The sequence below is a fragment of the Vombatus ursinus genome, unplaced genomic scaffold (assembly GCF_900497805.2).
Source record: "Vombatus ursinus unplaced genomic scaffold, bare-nosed wombat genome assembly UNPS02000577.1, whole genome shotgun sequence".
In the NCBI taxonomy this organism is placed as follows: Eukaryota; Metazoa; Chordata; class Mammalia; order Diprotodontia; family Vombatidae; genus Vombatus; species Vombatus ursinus.
In genome coordinates, this window is record NW_020940355.1 from 15,163,092 (window position 1) to 15,182,731 (window position 19,640).

Sequence of the window (19,640 nt, forward strand, 5' to 3'; positions counted from 1 at the left end):
ACACACACACACACACACACACACACACACACACACACACACACACAGAGTAAGTAAGGACTTCTGCCCTACCCTTTAACTCTACTATCTCTTGCCAGCCTTTATTCACTTTGCTCCCTTTCAGACATTCTAATTTCAATCTCCACTAAATTATTGACTGTTCTTCATTCGCCTCCTTGCCCTTTGTGAGCTCAGTTGCATTTGTACAGGCCTAAAATCACTCCTTCTACCTTTCTACCTGTTGAAACCCTTCTTTTCTTTCTGGGCCATTCAGATGTCACCTTCTCCATAAAGTCCCTCTTCCCCTAGCTAGAAGTCACTTTCTGCCCCACTGAATCTCTGAGCACTTTCTATTTGTAACCTCTGTCCCAAAGCTCCTTCCTCACATATTGAATTTGTCCTATTCACTTGCCACATTCTAAGAGCTCTTCATTCTTTCTGAGCTGCACAGACTAAGTCATATTGTATATGTGTACACATCATCTCTCTACTAGAGCATAAACTCCCTGAGGGCAAGCTAGATCCTCATTCTTCTAACACTTCTAGCACAGTTCCCTTTACATTGTAACTGGCTTATTGAATGTTTGTTAGATGGAGAACTACTGCTGTACTCCTACCCCCATATTCATAGTATTTGCCCTAGCCTCAATACCCTCGGGTTGGCCCTAGCAGCCTGTATTGTACCTTATAAGTCCTGACTATTCCTTAGGAAGTCAGGCTCCTCAGCATTCAGTTCAGCAGATATAGCTGGCCATGTTCAGCCTCAGAATAAGAAACGTCCTAGGGTAGGGAGGGAGAAAAAGCCTAATTTTTTTCTTTGCTGTGGCAATTTTTCCACCCAACCACAAAGTTGCTGGATACTTTTGCAGAGGTAAAGCTGCTTCTAGCAGCTTTCTTGCCTTCATGCAAACTGGCCATGCAAGTTTGAGTTGAGGAGTAAATTCTGTGAGAATCCTCTTACTCTACTGGCAAGAAGTTTGATATTGACTCCTCACATTTGCCTCTCTCTTTTTCTTTCCCTTGTGCTATAACTCTGGGAAGCACTTAAGTAGTACCCTATAACCTGCAAAGTCAAGACTAGAGGGCCTACATCTGCATGATAGAAACGATCATTTCTCATTTCTGAGATGAGAGGTGAGGAGAAAAAAGTGGGAAGAGAGAGGGAAATCTAGAATTTGTAAATTTAAATCCACCTTTCTCCCTTTGATTGTAGAGGTTAGAGGATGGACATCTGAGAGATCCTCCCAGATTGTCCATTGTTTAAGGAGGATGCCTAGGACAGTCACCTCATCATTTTCCACCCTAACTGTAGGACTTCATCACCTCCCTTTTAAGCGTTGCCTTCCTCTATTAGATTGTGAGCTCTTTGAAGTCAGGGACTGTCTTTTGCCCTTATTTGTGTCACCAGTGATTAGCACAATGGCTGGCACATAGTAGGCACTTAATAAATGTTTACTGATTATTGACTATTATTTATAAGTAAAAAATAAGAAATTTTCACTCCGCCAGCATATACTTACTCATGGTACAGTATGTGCAAGACACTGTGATAGGCGCCTTAAGAGATGCAGGTCTGATTTCTACATATAAGAAGTATAATACAAAGTTATGGACATCAAGGACCATACAGTCTAGTTTGAAAAACAGGATAAACACACATTAAAAGAAAATTAACAGTACCAAGTAATATATAAAGTGCAAAGAAGCAGCAGAGTGTGCTTTGGCAGACAGAACCAGCCTTGAAGGCCTGGAAGACCAGCCTTGTTTCTAACACAGAATGGCCAGTTGTCAGTCTGTAAACGCTTGTCTGTAGGGTTGACTGGCTGCAGGAGTTTTATCGCTCAGAGTTCCCTACACTAAAGAAGTTGTAGGTCTAGAATATTCACACATACATATGGGACAAACATATATTATATCAACAAATGGTTCAAATATATGTAAATGAATGGTACGGATAAATACTATTGGGATTTGGAGAAGTTAGAGCTCAGCTCAGTACAGGGAAGAATGCTGCATTTGGAGTCAGAGGACTTGAATTCAAACCCTACCTTGATTTGTGTAGCTTTGGGCAAGTCACTTAACCTCTCCCCACCTCAGGTTCCTCTTCTCAGATGAGGAAATTAGACTAGATAACCTCTAAAACCCTTTTCAGCTCCAAACTAGGACTCCATGTTCTTTGAGCATGGGCTGGGTTCTTCAAGGAGCAGTTGGAGATTGAATTGAGCCTTGAAGGTATTTTCTGTCAGATTTGGAGAAGAAGAAGCAGCCAACCAAAGATGGTTGCAATGAAAAACAAACAAACAAACAAAAAACTCACAAGCAATTAAATGTAACTCCCACTTCAAACTGAATGCTATTTTATTACTTATTCTCCAGGGTTATACATTTTAAAAATCTAGTATTTGTCCCTGAGAGATTAGTTATGCTTTGACTCTTCATGGGAACAGACTGGACACATCATCCTTGAGAGTTGTTCTCTTTTTATCACTTCTGGTTTTAAATTTTATGGTTCATAGCACACTCTGTTCTGTCCTATAATTGATTTTTCTCATTTGCTTTTTTTCTTTCTTTTGCCAACCCACATTTATAGAAACTCTTTGCTTCTTTTCCCTCCATTTTTTCCCTACTGCTAGATATGCAGCACGCTTCCTGGATGCTATATATCTCTCTACACAGGTGACCAATAAAGGCTACAGAGCCTCTATTCACTCCCATCCCAAAGACAAAGACCCAGAGCAGTTATTGGTCCAAGGTCACTTGCCTGTAACTCTTCCTTCTCTTTCAGGGAAGAAGACTGTGTCTCTTATCTGTTAAGAAAACCTCCTACTCCATGACTCTGATTTTTTAAAAAATCGCTCATAATTCAGGATTTAGTGTCTGGACCAGAAATAAAGCTTCCATGGGAAAAGAATATCTGGAATTAGGAGAAGGGTAGAAGGGTAAAAGAGAATAGTAGCCAAATAGCAGATACTGAATATATGTTTCTTTCTTGGTTTATAGCAGTTTTAATAGGGTTGTAGGTTGTAGAAGGCCATGAATCTTGCCATAGGGCCTCGAGTGTATGAAGAATCAGTGCTATTGCTTTCGCTAGCTTTTGCTGTGGGTGGGCTAGTGTTCCAACCTGATTTGACCTATTCAAATAAAGTAAACTTAAGCCTTTTTTCTCTCTCAGTACTTAAAAATGATGTCCATCTCAGGTGTTGATGTGCCTTCTCTTATTTTGCAAGACAAAGAAGGCTCACCTCCAATTGAGATCGTAGATGTGGCTAAGTTTCTTTTATAAAACCAATATTAGAAGCCCTTGGGTTCCAGTATCCTGGGAGGAAAGGTATTGATTTAAACCATAAGTATTTCTCTAAAAAATATCACCTAGATAAAAATGCAATTTTTACTAAGTCCCAACAGGACCTGAAAAACTTCCTTCTCCTATGCTCCTAGGACACATCAATATTTGGTCTTCTCAGGGTGATAATTTGCATAGCCAATGAGAGTAGGGGAAGTAATAGGTATAGTGATGGATAGCATTAGGCAGACTAATTCAGGAAAACTTGTTTTTTCCAAATGCAAGGCATTTAAAAGAAACTATCCACAAGGTCTTATGAACAGAGATATACATTGCATTGCTTTTACCTCCTTCCACGTACGTTTAGTACGTCAAAAGAATGACCACCCTGATTTTCTCCCCTGAAATGAAGAACAAGCCAAAGTCAAAGAGAGAGTGACAGTGTCAGGAGCATCTGGGATGCATAACTTAAGACATATATCTTGTTTTTACCATTCAAAGCAGATGAAGAGCTGTATGAAGATTGGCTAGGAATCAGGACAGTTATAATAAGGATTGTTAGGAACAAATATTTTCTGTTATCCAAAGCTCGGATGAGTTACAGAGACCAGAAAGAAACCCATCAAAGACTCTTGAGTCCTACCAATGATTGTGCATCTACTTCCACCGGGTGATGGAATTGGAAAACCTCTGAATACATTGTACTAGAGATCGGTGACCTATTTCTGTGTCAGGCTTGTGCAGCTTTTCTTGCACTTGAATTCTTTAAACCAAGGATAGGCTAACTACCCAGCTATATCCTTCCGCAGTCACACCTGGCCTACTGTCTGTTTTCTGTATGGCCCTAAGAATGGCTTTATATTTTCAAGTACAATAAAACTTTATTTACAAGTGTAAAAACCATTCTTAGCTTGAGAGCTGTTCAAAAACTGGGAGTGGGCCCTATCTGACCAGCATACCAGTTTGCTGACCCTTGCTCTAGGCAGCAGGGCCATACACCAGCTGTCTTAGTAGCCTCTAGCTCTCTATTTTATGGACAAGGCTTAGAGGTCACTTTGGGTTTTCAAAGTACACAAGGACTGGCAGGTCCTAACAGCTAAATCATCTTCAAGCAAAGGCCTGACAATAGCTTATGTGTCTATAACTGAAGGACCAGGCTAGCTGAGTTTATCAGCAGAAGGACAGATGTCAACTGATGGTGGGGGCTTTGGGCCCCCCATTTACTCAAGTGAGGAGTAGTTATGATCTCTGTCAGTGTCTGGAGCAATCTCACCAGTGAAATCACAAATCTTTTAAAGAATCAGCTTTTTACAAGTCAACGAACAAGCCCACCAGTATCCAAAGAGAAATCTAAACTCCATCTGACCTAGATTCCTCTGAATCAAAAGTCTATGAGTCTGGAATCCATCCAGACAAAAGAAGGGGATCTTCAGGAGATATACAAAAAAGTTGAAATGCCTTTCTTTTTCATAGCCCTGTCAAGTATCTGATCACAAGACACCATTCACATGAAAAAAAAATGTTCTAAATTCTAAAAAAATGTTGCTCAGAGAAATACAAATTAAAACAACTGTGAGCTACTACCTCACACCTATTGGCTGATATGACAGCTAGGTGGATAGAGGGCTGGGCCTGGAGTCAGGAAGACTCCTCTTCCTGAGTTCAAATCTGGCCTCAGATGCTAACCCTGGGCAAATCACTCAACTTGTTTGCCTCAGTTTCCTTATCTGTGAAATGCACTGGAGAAGGAAATGGCAAACCACTCGAGTATCTTTGCTAAGAAAACCCCAAATGGGGTCACAAAGAGTTAGACATGACTGAAAAATGACTAAACAATAAATATGACAGAAAAGGAAATGGAGGGTATGTGGGAAAAATAGGGACACTAATGCACTGTTGGTGGAGTTGTGAACTGATCCAACCTTTCTGGAGAGCAATTTGCAACTATATCCAAAAGGCTATGAAACTGTGCATACCCTTTGACCCAGTAATATTACTACCAGTTATATACCCCCAAAGAGATAAAAGGAAAAGGACCTATGTGTACAAAAATATTTATAGCAGCCCTTTTGTGGTGACAAAGAATTGGAAATTGAGGGGATGCCCATCAATTGGGAAATGTCTGAACAGGTTGTGATATATGATTGTGATGAAATATTATTGTGTTATAAGAAATGACCAGCAGGAAAAAAAGAAAGAAATGACCAGCAGGATACTTTCAGAAAAATCTGGGAAGATTTATATGAACTGATACAAAGTGAAAGGAGTAGAACCAGGAGAACATTGTACACAGTAACAGCAATATTGTATAATGATCAACTGTGAGTGACTTAGCCATTCTTAGGAATACAATGATACAAGACAATTCTGAAGGACTTATGATGAAGAATGCTATCCATCTCCAGAGGAAAAAACTGATGGAGTTTGAATGCAGATTGAAGAATCCTTTTTAAAATTTCTTAATTATTCTTGGTTTTTTTGGTTCACATTTTCTTTTGTAACATGACTAATATAGAAATTTTTTGCATGACTACACATGTATAATCTATATCAAATTGCTTGTTTTCTCAAGGAGAGTGGGAGGGGGCAGAAAAAGAGAATATTGAACTCAAAAAATTTTTTAAATGAATGTTAAAATTTTTTGTTTACATGCAATTGAGGAAAAAATAAAAATTAAATGTACAGGCACTAATAAGTAGTTTTGCAAATGTGTTCTGTGATAAACCTTACAGAAAAAAGATGCAAAAAAAAAAAGAAAGAAAAAGAATTTCTTACCTGGCTATAGGAACTGGAATTAGTAGTTTCTTTTCAGGGACTGGGCGGGAAGATCACTTTCTTTGGATGACAACTAATTAAAATAGATGCATATCCAAGAAGTGGGAGGGTTAGGGTATGGAGAAGGAAGGGTTGTTTCATCAAAGGCATGTCAGATTTAAAAACTGGACAGATTTTCAAACAAACCTAGAGACTATTTCTTATAGGCAATTCAGCATGCTAAGTATATTCCAAGCATAACTGCTCTGTAACCCACACTCAATCAATTTGTAAGTTAGTAAACTGTATTTTAAACCTCTGCAATAATAGAAAGAAAAAGAAAACAGGTTTTTACTGGCTTTTCAAGGCAGACGAAAAGAGTTGATTTTGATGTTTAAGTTAAGCATCCTAAAATTTTCATGCAACAGATAATTCTGATGAATAAGAGATTGATGAAAACAGGGCCAGAGAATTTCTAAACATATATAAAAATATACTTCTACCCAATGTCAGCCAAAATTACAAGTTATTGAACAGTATAGATTATTAAAAGTTTGATATAGAAGATAGCATGTAATACAATCAATGAATTCAGTTCAAAAGCAAGAATCAAGTCCTTTGATAGTATCTGCATAAGAATGAATTGGCACAAGCCCACCTCCTGGTCACTTTCCTGAATGAATGCCAATAGAAAATATGAATGAGTGATTCTGTTTAGACTCACTTTCTGCTGTTTTATTAATCTTTTCTTTTTTGTTTCTATGCCAGCTCATTCTTGCCTCTTGGGAAGGAGGCTACAACTTACAGTGCCAGAATCTTGTCAGTGCAGGAGAAGCGGATATCCGGGTGAGCCTCAAGTAGAAAACAGACAGCTTTACATAGGTCTCTCTGTGAGACAGAGAGGCCTTTCTCCTTGGGTTTACCCACTGTGGTGGAGTTGGGTGGGAGGGAGATTCCTGTCTTTGGTGAGAGTAGAATATCATTTTTGAGATTTCTCATAGTTGCTGGAATGAAAAGCAGTAAGTATTGCTTTTGGATCAGCTGCTTTTGGAAGCATAGTGAAGTCAAGAATGGGGATGGTGGTATCATCTCACTGATTATAGAAATATTAATGTTAATTTTATCTAGTCAGCCAGAAATGTTAGTCAAACAGAAATGTTTAATGTTAATTTTATCTAGTCCAGGGGTGGGGAACCTGTGACCTTGAGGCCACATGTGGCCCTCCAGGTCCTCAGGTGTGGCCTTTTGACTGAATCCAAGTCCCAAAGATTTGTTCTGTGAAGTTTGGATTCAGTCAAAGGGCACACTTGAAGACCTCGAGGCCATATGTGGCCTTGTCAAGGCCACAGGTTCCCCATCCCTCATCTATTTACTATTAGGCATTTCTACATTTAAATATCTTGGCAGATGAGAATTTGTACTTTTTTAAAAAGGTTGGAGATTTATAATTTGTCCTGGCAACCCAGCTCAGTGTCTGTCTTTATCTCTATCTCCGTCTCTCAGTCTCTCTCACATCAGACCTGTGATTTCATTGAGAACTTCCAGTGTGAAGACACCTTCTAGCAGCAAGTGCAGTTCTGTACCTACTCTGAGAGTTACCTAGAGCAGTGGTGTAAAACTCAAATAGAAAAAGGTCCCTGCAGGCACAGAACGACTTCGAAAACCACAAATTAACATTATGTATGTTGTATTATCTTCTTATTTATTTTGTTAAATATTTCCCAACATTTTAATCTGGTTCTGTCCCTGGCTTAGGGTAGCTAACATAGCCAGCATGTATCAGAGGCAAGATTTTCACCTAGTTCTTTTTGAGGGGGAGGCTATCTTATCTATCCCTATCCACTAGCCCCATGCTACCTCTCTTAATATTTCTTACTGTCAGTAAATTTTTTCTTTGTAACTAACCTTAATTGATGCATATTTCCATTTCCATTCCCACAAGACACACTGAACAATTGTTTTCTTTCCTCTGTATGAGAATCCTTCATACATTTGAATACTATTATTAAATTACCCTCTCACCTTTCTCAGCCTTTCCTAATGTTTTGATCTTCATGATTGTTTTCAAAGTCCCTTCTCAGTTCTCTCTCCTGCCAGCTGTCGATCTTACTCTCTGCTAAGTAGAAGAGGAAAACTACCTCATGGTTTCTAACATTATACACTCCTTTTGGGGAGCATCCAGTAACAATCTTTGAAGTGACAGTAGTCTAACATGGACTCAGGGTCACCATTTATCTACTGAGACTAGCTTTTTTTATGCCTTTTGTTTTTCCTTCCTAGGTGTGCTTTCTTTGTTTTGTTTAGATCAGGGCAGTTGAATTCCACAATTAGTAAGCACCTCCTGTGTGCTAAACAATGTGCTGGGAAACTGGGGCAGCTAGGTGGCGCAGTGGATAGAGCTCTGGCCTTGGAGTCAGGAGGACCTGAGTTCAAATCCGGTCTCAGACACACAATACATGACACTTACTAGCTGTGTGACCCTGGGCAAGTCACTAACAAATTGCCTAACAAAAAAAAATGCATTAAAACAATGTGCTGGGTGCCAGGGAAAACTAGTTTTCTAACCTTTCAAGATTGCTTTGCTTTGAATTCTGACCCTGATTTTAAAACTTGGTCCTAACCAGGCCCATCTCCTCAGTCTGGCAACATCAACTACCTTAACTGATTTATTCTTTACTCCATTATTCAGGTAACTGGCAAAAATGATCAATATAAGCCCCATGCTAGTCTCAGTTCAGGGCTATACTGAAGCCAGCTCTAATAAAGTCTATGGAGACAAATGTTAAATTTTCAATGTGAGTATTTACTCCTAGGAAATCTGCAAAGACATAAATCAGGGCTTCACTTATTGTTTTGCTTATTGTCTAGGCTAGATAAAGTGGTGGGAAAATGTTAATAATACAAATTCCACTTAAAAATGTGTTTGTACATTTTTTCTCTAGAGAGCTCATTGTTATACACTTACCAGCACAGCAATAAAGTTGTTGCAATATATGTACTATATAAGGTTTAACCAAATTTTGAGAAAAGTATGAATAACATCTAAGACACTTGAGGGAAAATTAATTTCAAATACAGATGACCTTATGCAAAAAGTTCTGGAGTCTGCATCAAGAAACCTCAGTTCAAATCTAAGAGATTAGTAGTATGACCATAGACAAGTAATTTAAGCTCATCTTAGTGTGAGATTCAATGAAGTATCCACGAGATACTTCATAGAGTCTCTGTGAATAGCATGTTTTTTAAACTAAAAAGCATTGTAAGTGTGCATTATAGTTATACCATGCTGGATGTCATGAGCATTTCACAGGACACACAGGAGAAGTAAAGTATTTCATCCCAATTATCATCTCACTGGATTCTTATTCATTCCACGTTAGGAGAGATGTGTGAGAACAATTTTCTAACAGTAAGAATTACATTCTGGAACGTACTAAGCTAACACAGGAGATCATACGATCTCTTTGTATGGAAATCCTTGTGACTAGGATAACCATTTTCAAAAAGCTTCTTGAGGCATCAGTTAAAATAGCAATATAAGATATTATAATAATTGCTGACATTTGCACAGCACTTCATGATTTATAAAGTGTTTCACATAAATTAGCTCGTTTAACCTTGGCAACAACCTTGGGTGATGGGGAATAATACTACTTGTGTGACTTTTTTACACATGAGGAAACTGAATTTTAAAGAAGTAAAGTGACTTGCCCAAGGTCACACAGTCAGGCAAAGCCAAGACCTAAGTCAGCGTTGGGGAACCTGTGGCCCTCTAGGTCCTTGGGGGCGGCCTTTTGACTGAGTCCAAGTTTTACAGAACAAATCCTTTTATTAAGGGGATTTGTTCTGTGAAGTTTAGATTCAGTCAAAGGGTGGCACTTGAGGACCTAGAGGGCCACGTGTGGCCTCGAGGCCACATCCCACACCTGACCTAAGTGCTTATCTTGTAACTCCAACCTCGACTTGAAGCCGTCCAGTCCACCCAATATTTAAACAATAAGTCACTCAGCCATATACCAACAAGTGGTCACAGAGCCTTTGCTTAAACTTAAATCTCTATTAAGAGGTAACCCACTGCCTTCCAAAATGACTCATTGCACTTTGAGATAGTTTTTGTTGCAGTCTCTACCCGTTGCTCCTCTTTCTGCCCTTTATAGCCGAGCAGAACAAGACTCATCCTTTTCCTATGTGACAGACACAGAATCATAGATTTAGAGCCAGAAGACATAGTCTAGCTATTCCCCACTGAGTCTCCTTCAAATAATATTCTCAGTTCCTTCAGTAATCCTCGTGGAATGATTTCAAGGCCCTGCAGCATTCCCCTGTATGTTCTCCAGCTTATTAATATCCCTCCTAAAATGTGGTGCCCAAAACTGAGCACAGTGCTCCAAATGGGGGTCTGACTGGCAGAGCACAGTAGAACTCTCTTTTCCCTCATTCTGGACACTAGGCCTCTCAACGTAACCTAAGATGACATTAGCAGTTTTGGCTGCCATATTTTCAGTGTTAGCTCAAATGGCAACTCCAATCTGCTGAAAGCCCAAGATCCTTTTCAGATAACCTATCATCTAGTCAAAGTGTAGAAGGCCTAGTGAAGTGTGCAGGACTCTGCCATCTTTTACGTTTCTGTGTCTCTACTATAGAAGTAATCACAGAATCTCAAAGTCGGAAGAAACCTTGGAAGTCATCTAGTCAAATCCATTCTAGAGAGGCAGCTTGGCCTAGTAGATAGAGTTGCTGGAATAAAGAAGGCCTGAGTTCAAATCCTCTTCTCCCACACATATTTATTAACTATGAGACCCCGGGCAAATCACTTAACCTCAATTTCCTCATCTGCAAAATGAGGATAATAGTAGTATGTACCTCAGGGGTTATCTATGTCAATATTACAAATTCCATGAAGCCATTGTTGAATCAGGAAGAAGCTTTATTAATGACCTGGGAAGGTCAGGCATCTCACATGGGTAAGAGCAGGCATGTGGGAGCACATGTGTTGACAAATGTATACCTTTTTATTCTCTATTCCTCATTCCAATTTCCTTGCGCTGTTTCCCCATTAACTGGGTACTATAGAGGTTACAGCCTATCTGAAGCACCTAATTTCCCCATGTGAGCCTCTGCCCCTAATTAAATCTCCCACTCCCCACAATTCTGTGACCCCAACCCTTACTTGGGAACACCCCTTTTTATGTTAACCTCAGAACTGGTTTTCAGCTGGTTAGTCTATTCACCACCAAGAGTGTTTTCTTATTGTAATGTAACTCCCTCTGTTCAACTTCCACTTAGCCCCCAGACTGCATTCCTTAAGGTTTCCACTTGGCTTTTTGTGGAAATAATAATAATAAAACTATTTCTCTGACTCCAACCTCTGATGCAGAAGCAACATCCACATATCCCACATCAGGGTTATTATAAAGATTAAATATGATCATAAACACTTTAGAAAACTTAATAGTGGTATGTAAATGTGAGCTATAATTATGCTTGAGTAGGAACCCTTTCTCCCGTATCCCTGACAAGGAGTCATCCAGATTATACTTCAAGAATACCTCTTGAGACATCCCATTCTTTTAGATTCGTCTAACTGTTAGAAAATATTTTCCTTAAATTCAGGTGAAATTTGGGGAAGAGGCAGTGTGGAATAGTAGAGCACTAGACTTAGAATTAAAAAGTTTTGCCTCAGATATTTACTAGTTATGTGAGTTACTTAATCTTTCAGCTGGATCATCTATAACATGAGGAAAGCTAGATTCAATGACCTCTAAGGGCCTTTCAAGCTCTAAATCTACAATCCCATGATCTACCTCCCTGTAACTTCCATGCTTTGGCCGTACCTAGTTCTGCCCACTCAGGAGACATACATGATTTCTAATCACTCATACACACAACAATCCATTAAATACTTGAAGGTAGCTCTAATGTCATCTACTAATCTCTGCTTAGCCTAGCTAAAATCCCCAGTTCTTTCAATCTATTTTTAGATGGTGTGTCTTTTAGTCTCCTCATATTCTTGGTGGCCCTCTTCTGGTCACACTCCACTTAATCAATGTTCTTCCTGAAAAGTTTGGTACAGAATACTGGACTAGAACCTCTCTCATTCTGGACACTATGTTTCTATTAAAATAGTACTATTGACTGATTATGAGTATTATTAATATCCCTCCTAAAATGTGGTGCCCAAAACTGAGCACAGTGCTCCAAATGGGGGTCTGACTGGCAGAGCACAGTAGAACTCTCTCTTCCCTTGTTCTGGACACTAGGCCTCTCAACATAGCCTAAGATGACATTAGCAGTTTTGGCTGCCATATTTTCAGTGTTAGCTCAAATGACAATTCCAATCTGCTGAAAGCCCAAGATCTTTTTCAGATGAACTATCATCTAGTCAAAGTGTAGAAGGCCTAGTGAAGTGTGGAGAACTCTGCCATCTTTTACATTTCTGGGTCTCTACTATAGAAGTAATCACAGAATCTCTTATCACTTTCAGGACACTGAAATCCTCAGATCTTTTTCACTATTCAATCTCTCTTCCCCAGTTAATATTCTTATAAACTCAAATGTCAGACTTCTATCTGTGTGTGTGTTAAACTTTATCTTAATAGATTTGTGCTATCATTACAGTGTTTAGCACAGTGCCTAGCACATTATATGTGGTTAATAAATGCTAGCTGACTGTTGAAATCTTTTTGGATTCTGATTTTCTCATCCAGGTATTTGACAGTCTCCCCAAGCTTCATGGCATCTCTAAGCCTGATCTAGGCTTACATCTAGGAAGATGTAAGCTCCTTGAGGGTAAAGACTTTACTTCTTATATTTCTGCCTCCAGCACATAGTACATCCATGTAATTGAATCTGTGCTCTCACATCTCCAATGATGCTGGTGGCCACCCACCCACGCCTGCCCCTCCTGTGTTATTCTTGTCCGTGTCTTCCCATGCGTTTGCCACAGGAGATCCACCTAACCTACTCTTTGTTTTCTCCTATCGTTACAAGGATACTAGTGGGGCTAATAATAGATAATATTTATATAATGTTTACTATGTGCCAGGCACTGTGCTAAGCACTTTACAATTATTATCTTAATCCTCAGAAACAACCCTCCAGGGTAAGTGATGTTATTATCCTCATTTTACAGATGAGGAAACTGAGGCGAAAAGAGGTTAAGTGACTGGCCCAGGGTCACACAGTTATTAAGTATCCAAGGTCATATTTGAACTCAGGCCTTACTTACCCCAGGCCCAGCTCTCTATCCACTGTACCACCTAGTTGGGCCGGGTGATGAACTGTCCATCAATTAACCTTCACTTGCTTTTGCTCATATGTTTGTTTGATGTCATCCTTTACTCCACTTCTCCTTCATGATTCCTTGTTTTTGATGTGTTACACCTATCATGGGCCTCTCTCTTATCCATTTTCAATTCTTTAGAGACCATATTATTCTATGATTTACAGCCATAGAACACTAGGAAAATGTTAATATTAGCCAGATGGACCTTTATTTTGGGGAAGTTTCCAGTTTTTTTTGTTTGTTTTTTGGTGAGGCAATTGGGGTTAAGTGACTTGCTCAGGGTAACACAGCTAGTTAAGTGTCAAGTGTATGGTCTGAGCCTGGATTTGAACTCAGGTCCTCCTGACTCCAGGGCCAGTGCTCTATCCACTGCACCACCTAGCTGCCCCCTCCCAGAAAATTACAGTTATTAAAAAAAATTACCAGAAAATTACAGTTATTAAAAAAAACTCTCAAAGGCAGCATACCCTCCTCTTCCTCTTCATCTTTGTTTCAGTAATGTCTGACTCTCCGTGACCTCATTTGGGGTTTTCTTGGCAGAAATACTGGAGTAGCTTACCATTTCCTTCTCCAGTTCAGTTTACAGATGAGGAACTGAGGCAAACAGGGTGAAATGACTTGCCCAGTGTCACACGGCTAAGTGTCTGCAGCTGGATTTGAATTTGGGAAGAAGAGTCTTCCTGATTCCAAGCCCAGTGCTCTATCCATTGTACCACCTAGCTGCCCTCTTCCTCTTCATAATAAGTGACTAATAAATGTTGTTGAATTTGTTTAATTGACTATGTCTTCTTCAATCAGTCAATCAACAAGCATTTATTAAGCATCTATTATATGTAAGGTGCTAGAGATACATATGATAGTGAGAAATACAAGTCACTGATAAAAATGAACAGAAAAAAGGTGAAATAAAGAATTTTGTAGCCCTAGAGATACCCCTCCAGGCTGAGATCAATCCATTAATCACTGATATAATTTTTCAGCTAGTTTCAAGTCCACATCTAACTGTTACATTTTTCCATTTTGCTCATGAGGATATCATGAGAAAGACTTTGTCAAATTCCTCACTGAAATCCAAGTATGTGTACCTGCTGATCTAGTTATATGTATTGAAGAATCCACCTCCTCATTTTTGAAAATCAAGACATATACCTATCTCCAGTTCTGGAACAATTCATATATACTTCTATATCACCTGAATTAATTTTCTAAGTTTGATGTAATTTATCAATTGAAAATATTTTCTCTCTCTCTTACTTCTCACACTCCCCCACCTCTTCCGCACACACACACAGAGGAAAAAAGAGAAACAAAAGACTTATAACAAATGTGCATAGTCATGCAAAACAAATTCCTCCTTTGGCTAGGTCAGAAAATGTAGGTTCCATTCTGCAATGTGAGTCCATTACCTCTCTGGTCGAAGTGGGCAGCATGTTTTATCAGTCCTTTAGATTCATAGTTGTTAACTGTATTGATTAGAATTCTTAGGTCTTTCTAAGTTGTTTGTTTTTACAATGTTTTATTTGTAAAATTCTTGTTCTGCTCACTTCATACAATTCTTTCCAGGTTTCTTTGAAATCATCTTTCTTAAACCTGGAAAGACTTACATGAACTGATGCAAAATGAGCAGAACCAGGAAAACATTATACATAGTAACAGCAATATTATATGATAATCAACTGTGAATGACTTAACTATTCTCAGCAATATAATGATCTAAGACAATTCCAAAGGACTTATGATGAAAAATGCTATCCATCTCCAGAGAAAGAACTGATGGAGTCTGAATGCAGAGCGAAGCACACTCTCTTCTTTTATTTTCTTGGAAGGTTTTTGGTCTGTGTTTTCTTTCACAACATGACTAATATGGAAATATCTTTGCATGACTATACATGTATAATCTGTATCAAATTGCTTTCTTCTAAAGGAGGGAGGAGGTGAAGAAGAGAGGGAAAATTTTGGAATTCAAAATTTTTTAAAATGAATGTAAAAATTATTTTTCCATGTAATTTGGAAAAATAAAATTCTAAATTTTGAAACAAAAGAAACCATCTTTCTTCATTTCTTATGGCACAATAGTATTCCGTTATATTCTTAAGCCACAGTTTATTCCACCATCTCCCATTTGATTGAACCCTCCTTAGTTTCTAGTTCTTTGCTGCTATGAAAAGAGTTGCTATAAATATAGTAGTCCTTTTTTCTGTTTCTTTGATATCTCCAGGTCAAAGGATATGCATAGTTTAATAACATTTGTAAATTGCTTTCTAGAATGTCTGAACCAATTCATAGCTCAACTAATACTGTATCACCCACTTTAATTATGAATTTTGTCAACATGGATTTGGGCTTCCATACAATTCTTTCAGTGTTGTCAACTCAGAAGTCTATTCAGAGGGTTTGGGGTTTTATTGGGGGGAGGGGGCTTGCAAACAGTGAAAGGAGGGGAAAGTGTAAAACTTTATGCAGAATAAGCCTAAGCCTCTTTTACATGGATGTAAATTACCTGGAAAAGATAACATGATATTCTGGTATCAATGTTTGCAGTACCTCTGGAGGCATCTCAGGTTTAAGTATGAGTCAGAAAGGGAATAACTATAGAAAAGGCATTTTCCAACCTGAGGATTACAGGGGCGTTAGGAGTGTAAAGCACTAAAGGCGCTGCATGGAGTAGTAAGGCCCAAGGAGTTCCCACTGCCACCTCATCTTGGTGAAAAGGAAGATGAAGAGGGAAAAAATGCTTCAGTTTAGCCTTCTCTTTATTTGAGGAGCTAAAGCCTATGCATATGAAACAAATAGAGAATGATTAAAGGGAAGCATGGTAAATACATGATAGGCTAGTGCAGACAGTACACACAGGTGCTCTGTTCTGGGACAAAAGTAACTTTTCTTTTTCACTTTGTAGGTAGCTAAAGTTCTGTGGTGGTACTACTTCTCCAAACTGATAGAATTCATGGACACAATTTTCTTTGTTCTGAGGAAGAAAACCAGTCAGATTACTTTTCTCCATGTGTACCATCATACTTCAATGTTTAACATCTGGTGGTGTGTTCTGAACTGGATACCATGTGGACAAAGTAAGGATTTGGTCATTCTTTTGCTTCTGGATAAATGTGACCCTGACCCTAACAGTTCAGTCTTCGGTAGTGTAGCAGCAGCATCAGACGCAATAGTAGAGGTGGAGATCTGATATCTCTTGGCCCCAAGGGCTTGATTCTGGCTTCCAGGGTGCAAGAGTGGCAAAATCAGGAATGATTTTTTTTAGCTAAAATTTTTTTAAGCTTTGGAAACCGTCAGAAGCTTTTAGACAATCCCCACACTTGCACATTCCTACTTTAGTTAGTTTAGCTAGTTAGTAGTAGTGTTAGTTAGGGTCCACTGACTACACATCAATACCCATGATCACAGATAATGATGTGGTTGACATTAGGCTATTCCATTTAGTGCTTTGCATTCTTCCTTATCCTCAAAAATGGAAGTTACTTCCATAACCTAATACTGAGGTTCAGAAACATATCCAATATTTGAAAAAGCAGAGTGGACCAAATTTATATCAGATGGTTTGACCTGAGATTTGGGACTCTGTTGATACTCTTACTTTAAATCCCAAGAACATGTAACTGGATTTCACCCATTAATGACAAAAAAAAATGCAAATTGAAACAGCATGAAACAGAAAATAAAGTCCTTTGGCATTTCTCCCAAGATTTGAATTTCCATTTCTTCAACTGCTAATAGAAGTGGGCAGGCTACTAGAGAGGCCAAAGGATAATGAACTAGCTTGGCTGTTTCATTCATCAGTGCTCACATTCCCCAGATTTAAAAATAAATATGAACAATGGCTGCACCCGCAGACTCCTGGTTCGTGTTAGTGGAGTATTTTGCAAATAACAAATTACATGCAGGGTTGAGTATCATTAGAATGATATTTAGTAGCTGCTCATTTGTCTATATTAACGAAGGGCAGAGGAACTCAGGCGAGTGAAAAATATTATTAACTAAACTCCCTTGGTTGTGCTGCCCAATGACCCAATATAAAAAATCAGTATCTGTATTTTTGTGAAACTAAAAACAGTTTCTCCAATTATATGTTCAATTAACTAATATTTTAATGAGAGGTAGTGTGGAGTAAAGGATATGTCATTGAACCAGGGTTCATCAGGAAGATCCTCCCTCGTGAAGCTAGCTTTGACCCTGGGTAAGCCACCAAATCTCCTAAATTCAGTCTCTTAATCTCTAAAATGGAGATACTAATACCTATGTTACCTACCTTGAAAGGCTGTTCTGGAGATCAAGTGAAATGTATGAAAAGCACTTGGCAAACCTTGAAGCTAGCACACATAGCAATTATTATTGTATATCTGCTTCTCTATTTACCAAATGAGTAAAAGGCCTATGGCTTTGGGAATTATTGCCCAAGATTGCTATCCACTGTTTTGAAATCCTTGGAGGAATAAAATGCAGTCATTATTATTATTTTCATGTAAACAGACAAATGGGATGAGGGGACAGGTTTTTAGCTTTTAGCTTCAACATAATAGAGGGATGAAGACACAGCAAAGAAATGCATGAATTCCAGAGTGGGAAGCAAGATCTGCCCCACCCCATCCTATCGCCATATGCTACCATGTTGTTCAAAATTATCTGTCTCTGCTTAGCAGATACTTTGACATCCCAGGGAAGTTTTGAAAGATTGGGTAATTATGTTATGGCATGGTAGCCATGCAACCACCTTCTCCAAAACATAAATGGTTGCTGCAGGTAACCTTCCTCTAAGTTTTAGTACAGGTGTGTATTCGCACATTAGACAAACTGCAGTAAGGATTTAACGTGTATATTCAAAGTTTCACTCTAAGTACACACTGGATGTGGGCATCCCTTTCATGCAGTCATCCAAATATTACCCAACAACTGAAAAACGGTATTTGATGAGCCTTTGACAATGTCAAGCAAAGGCACAAATGTTTTCATTTGTTCCTTAACTCACAGGATCTTAGGGTCATAAACCCAGAGTTGGAAGGGACCTCAAATGCCAACTAGTCCAATCCTCTCATTTCACATTCTTCTATCTGTCCATCACATATTAAGTACCTACCATATATAAGGCACTGTGGTAGGACCTAGGACAATTGTTAAGCTAAATAAGATACATCTTTGTCCTTAAGAAGTTTACAATTCGGCAGGGAAAATGAAATATGTAGGGGATAAAGAAAACTATTATTCAAAACAAATAAAAATTTATTCAAAATAAAATTATTCAAATAAGTATAGAGTTCAAAAAGGGATATTAACCAAGCACTATGAGGTTTCACAGGAGGAAATTAACCATTTTAAATAGAGGAGCACCAGGAAAGGCTTTATGGAGGCAATGGAATACAATTGAGCTTTGGATAGGTAGGACCTCAAGGCAGAGATGGAATAAAGACATCTCAGCCTATGTTATCAGCTAGGCATTGAGCATTTATTTATGGGATGGCATCTGATAACCTGTTATATATCTCCATATCCAAGTGGCAGATGCTCATACATATTTGCAGATTGGTTATGGTCAGATTAACTGCAATCCAGGAGCATGTATAACATCTTCATTAGTCTAATAAGCATAAACCAGGGACTTTTATGATAACTGCGGCCTTTCTGAAAAAAACAAAAACAAACAAAAAGCCTGCAATGCAGCCCTTCCAAAAATAAACTTGCCCTAAATATTTAGAATGATGGCACAGCCAGTGTAGATAGAGCCTTTAGAGTAATTACTACTAGACAGTGGTATCAGAATTACTTAATGATGTCTATCTACTATACACAGCAAAGAACTTTGTCTTAAACAAACAAGAGTTGTATTTTGCTCTCAGTGAACTTGATCATGGTTTCTAAAATCGTTGTTCTCATGCTGTACTTTTCACAGGTTTTTTTGGACCAACACTGAACAGTTTTATCCACATTCTAATGTACTCCTACTATGGACTTTCAGTGATTCCATCCATGCACAAGTATCTGTGGTGGAAGAAATACCTCACACAGGCACAATTGGTATGTTAACCTTTATTTCAACTTTTTTTTTCCTTTTGTAGGCCATGTGATAACATCCACATACTTTCATGGAAGGGGGAAGATACCCAAGATATTTCTATCCTGTTATCACAGATTTAATGGTTGACTTTTTAAGAACTAATCCTTGTATATTAGAGTATCTTTTGTGCATGTAGGTAGCAGAGGAGGGTGGGTTGGCTGCCACTTTGAAATAAACAAGAAGTTCCTCATTACACGAAGTTATAAAAGCTTAAAAGATTAAGGCTCAAAAGAACGATGGGAAACATCTACCAT

At 38.6% G+C, this 19,640-nt stretch overlaps 1 protein-coding gene across 1 annotated transcript in view; it reads left to right on the forward strand.

The window, feature by feature from the left end:
- ELOVL2 (ELOVL fatty acid elongase 2) overlaps positions 1-19,640 on the forward strand; it is an 87,164-nt gene that overhangs the window by 64,102 nt on the left and 3,422 nt on the right. Inside the window, exons 4-6 of the mRNA XM_027846848.1 lie at positions 6,806-6,883; positions 16,222-16,393; positions 19,222-19,346. Of these exons, the coding sequence (XP_027702649.1) occupies positions 6,806-6,883; positions 16,222-16,393; positions 19,222-19,346 (375 nt within the window). The remainder of the gene's footprint in view (positions 1-6,805; positions 6,884-16,221; positions 16,394-19,221; positions 19,347-19,640) is intronic.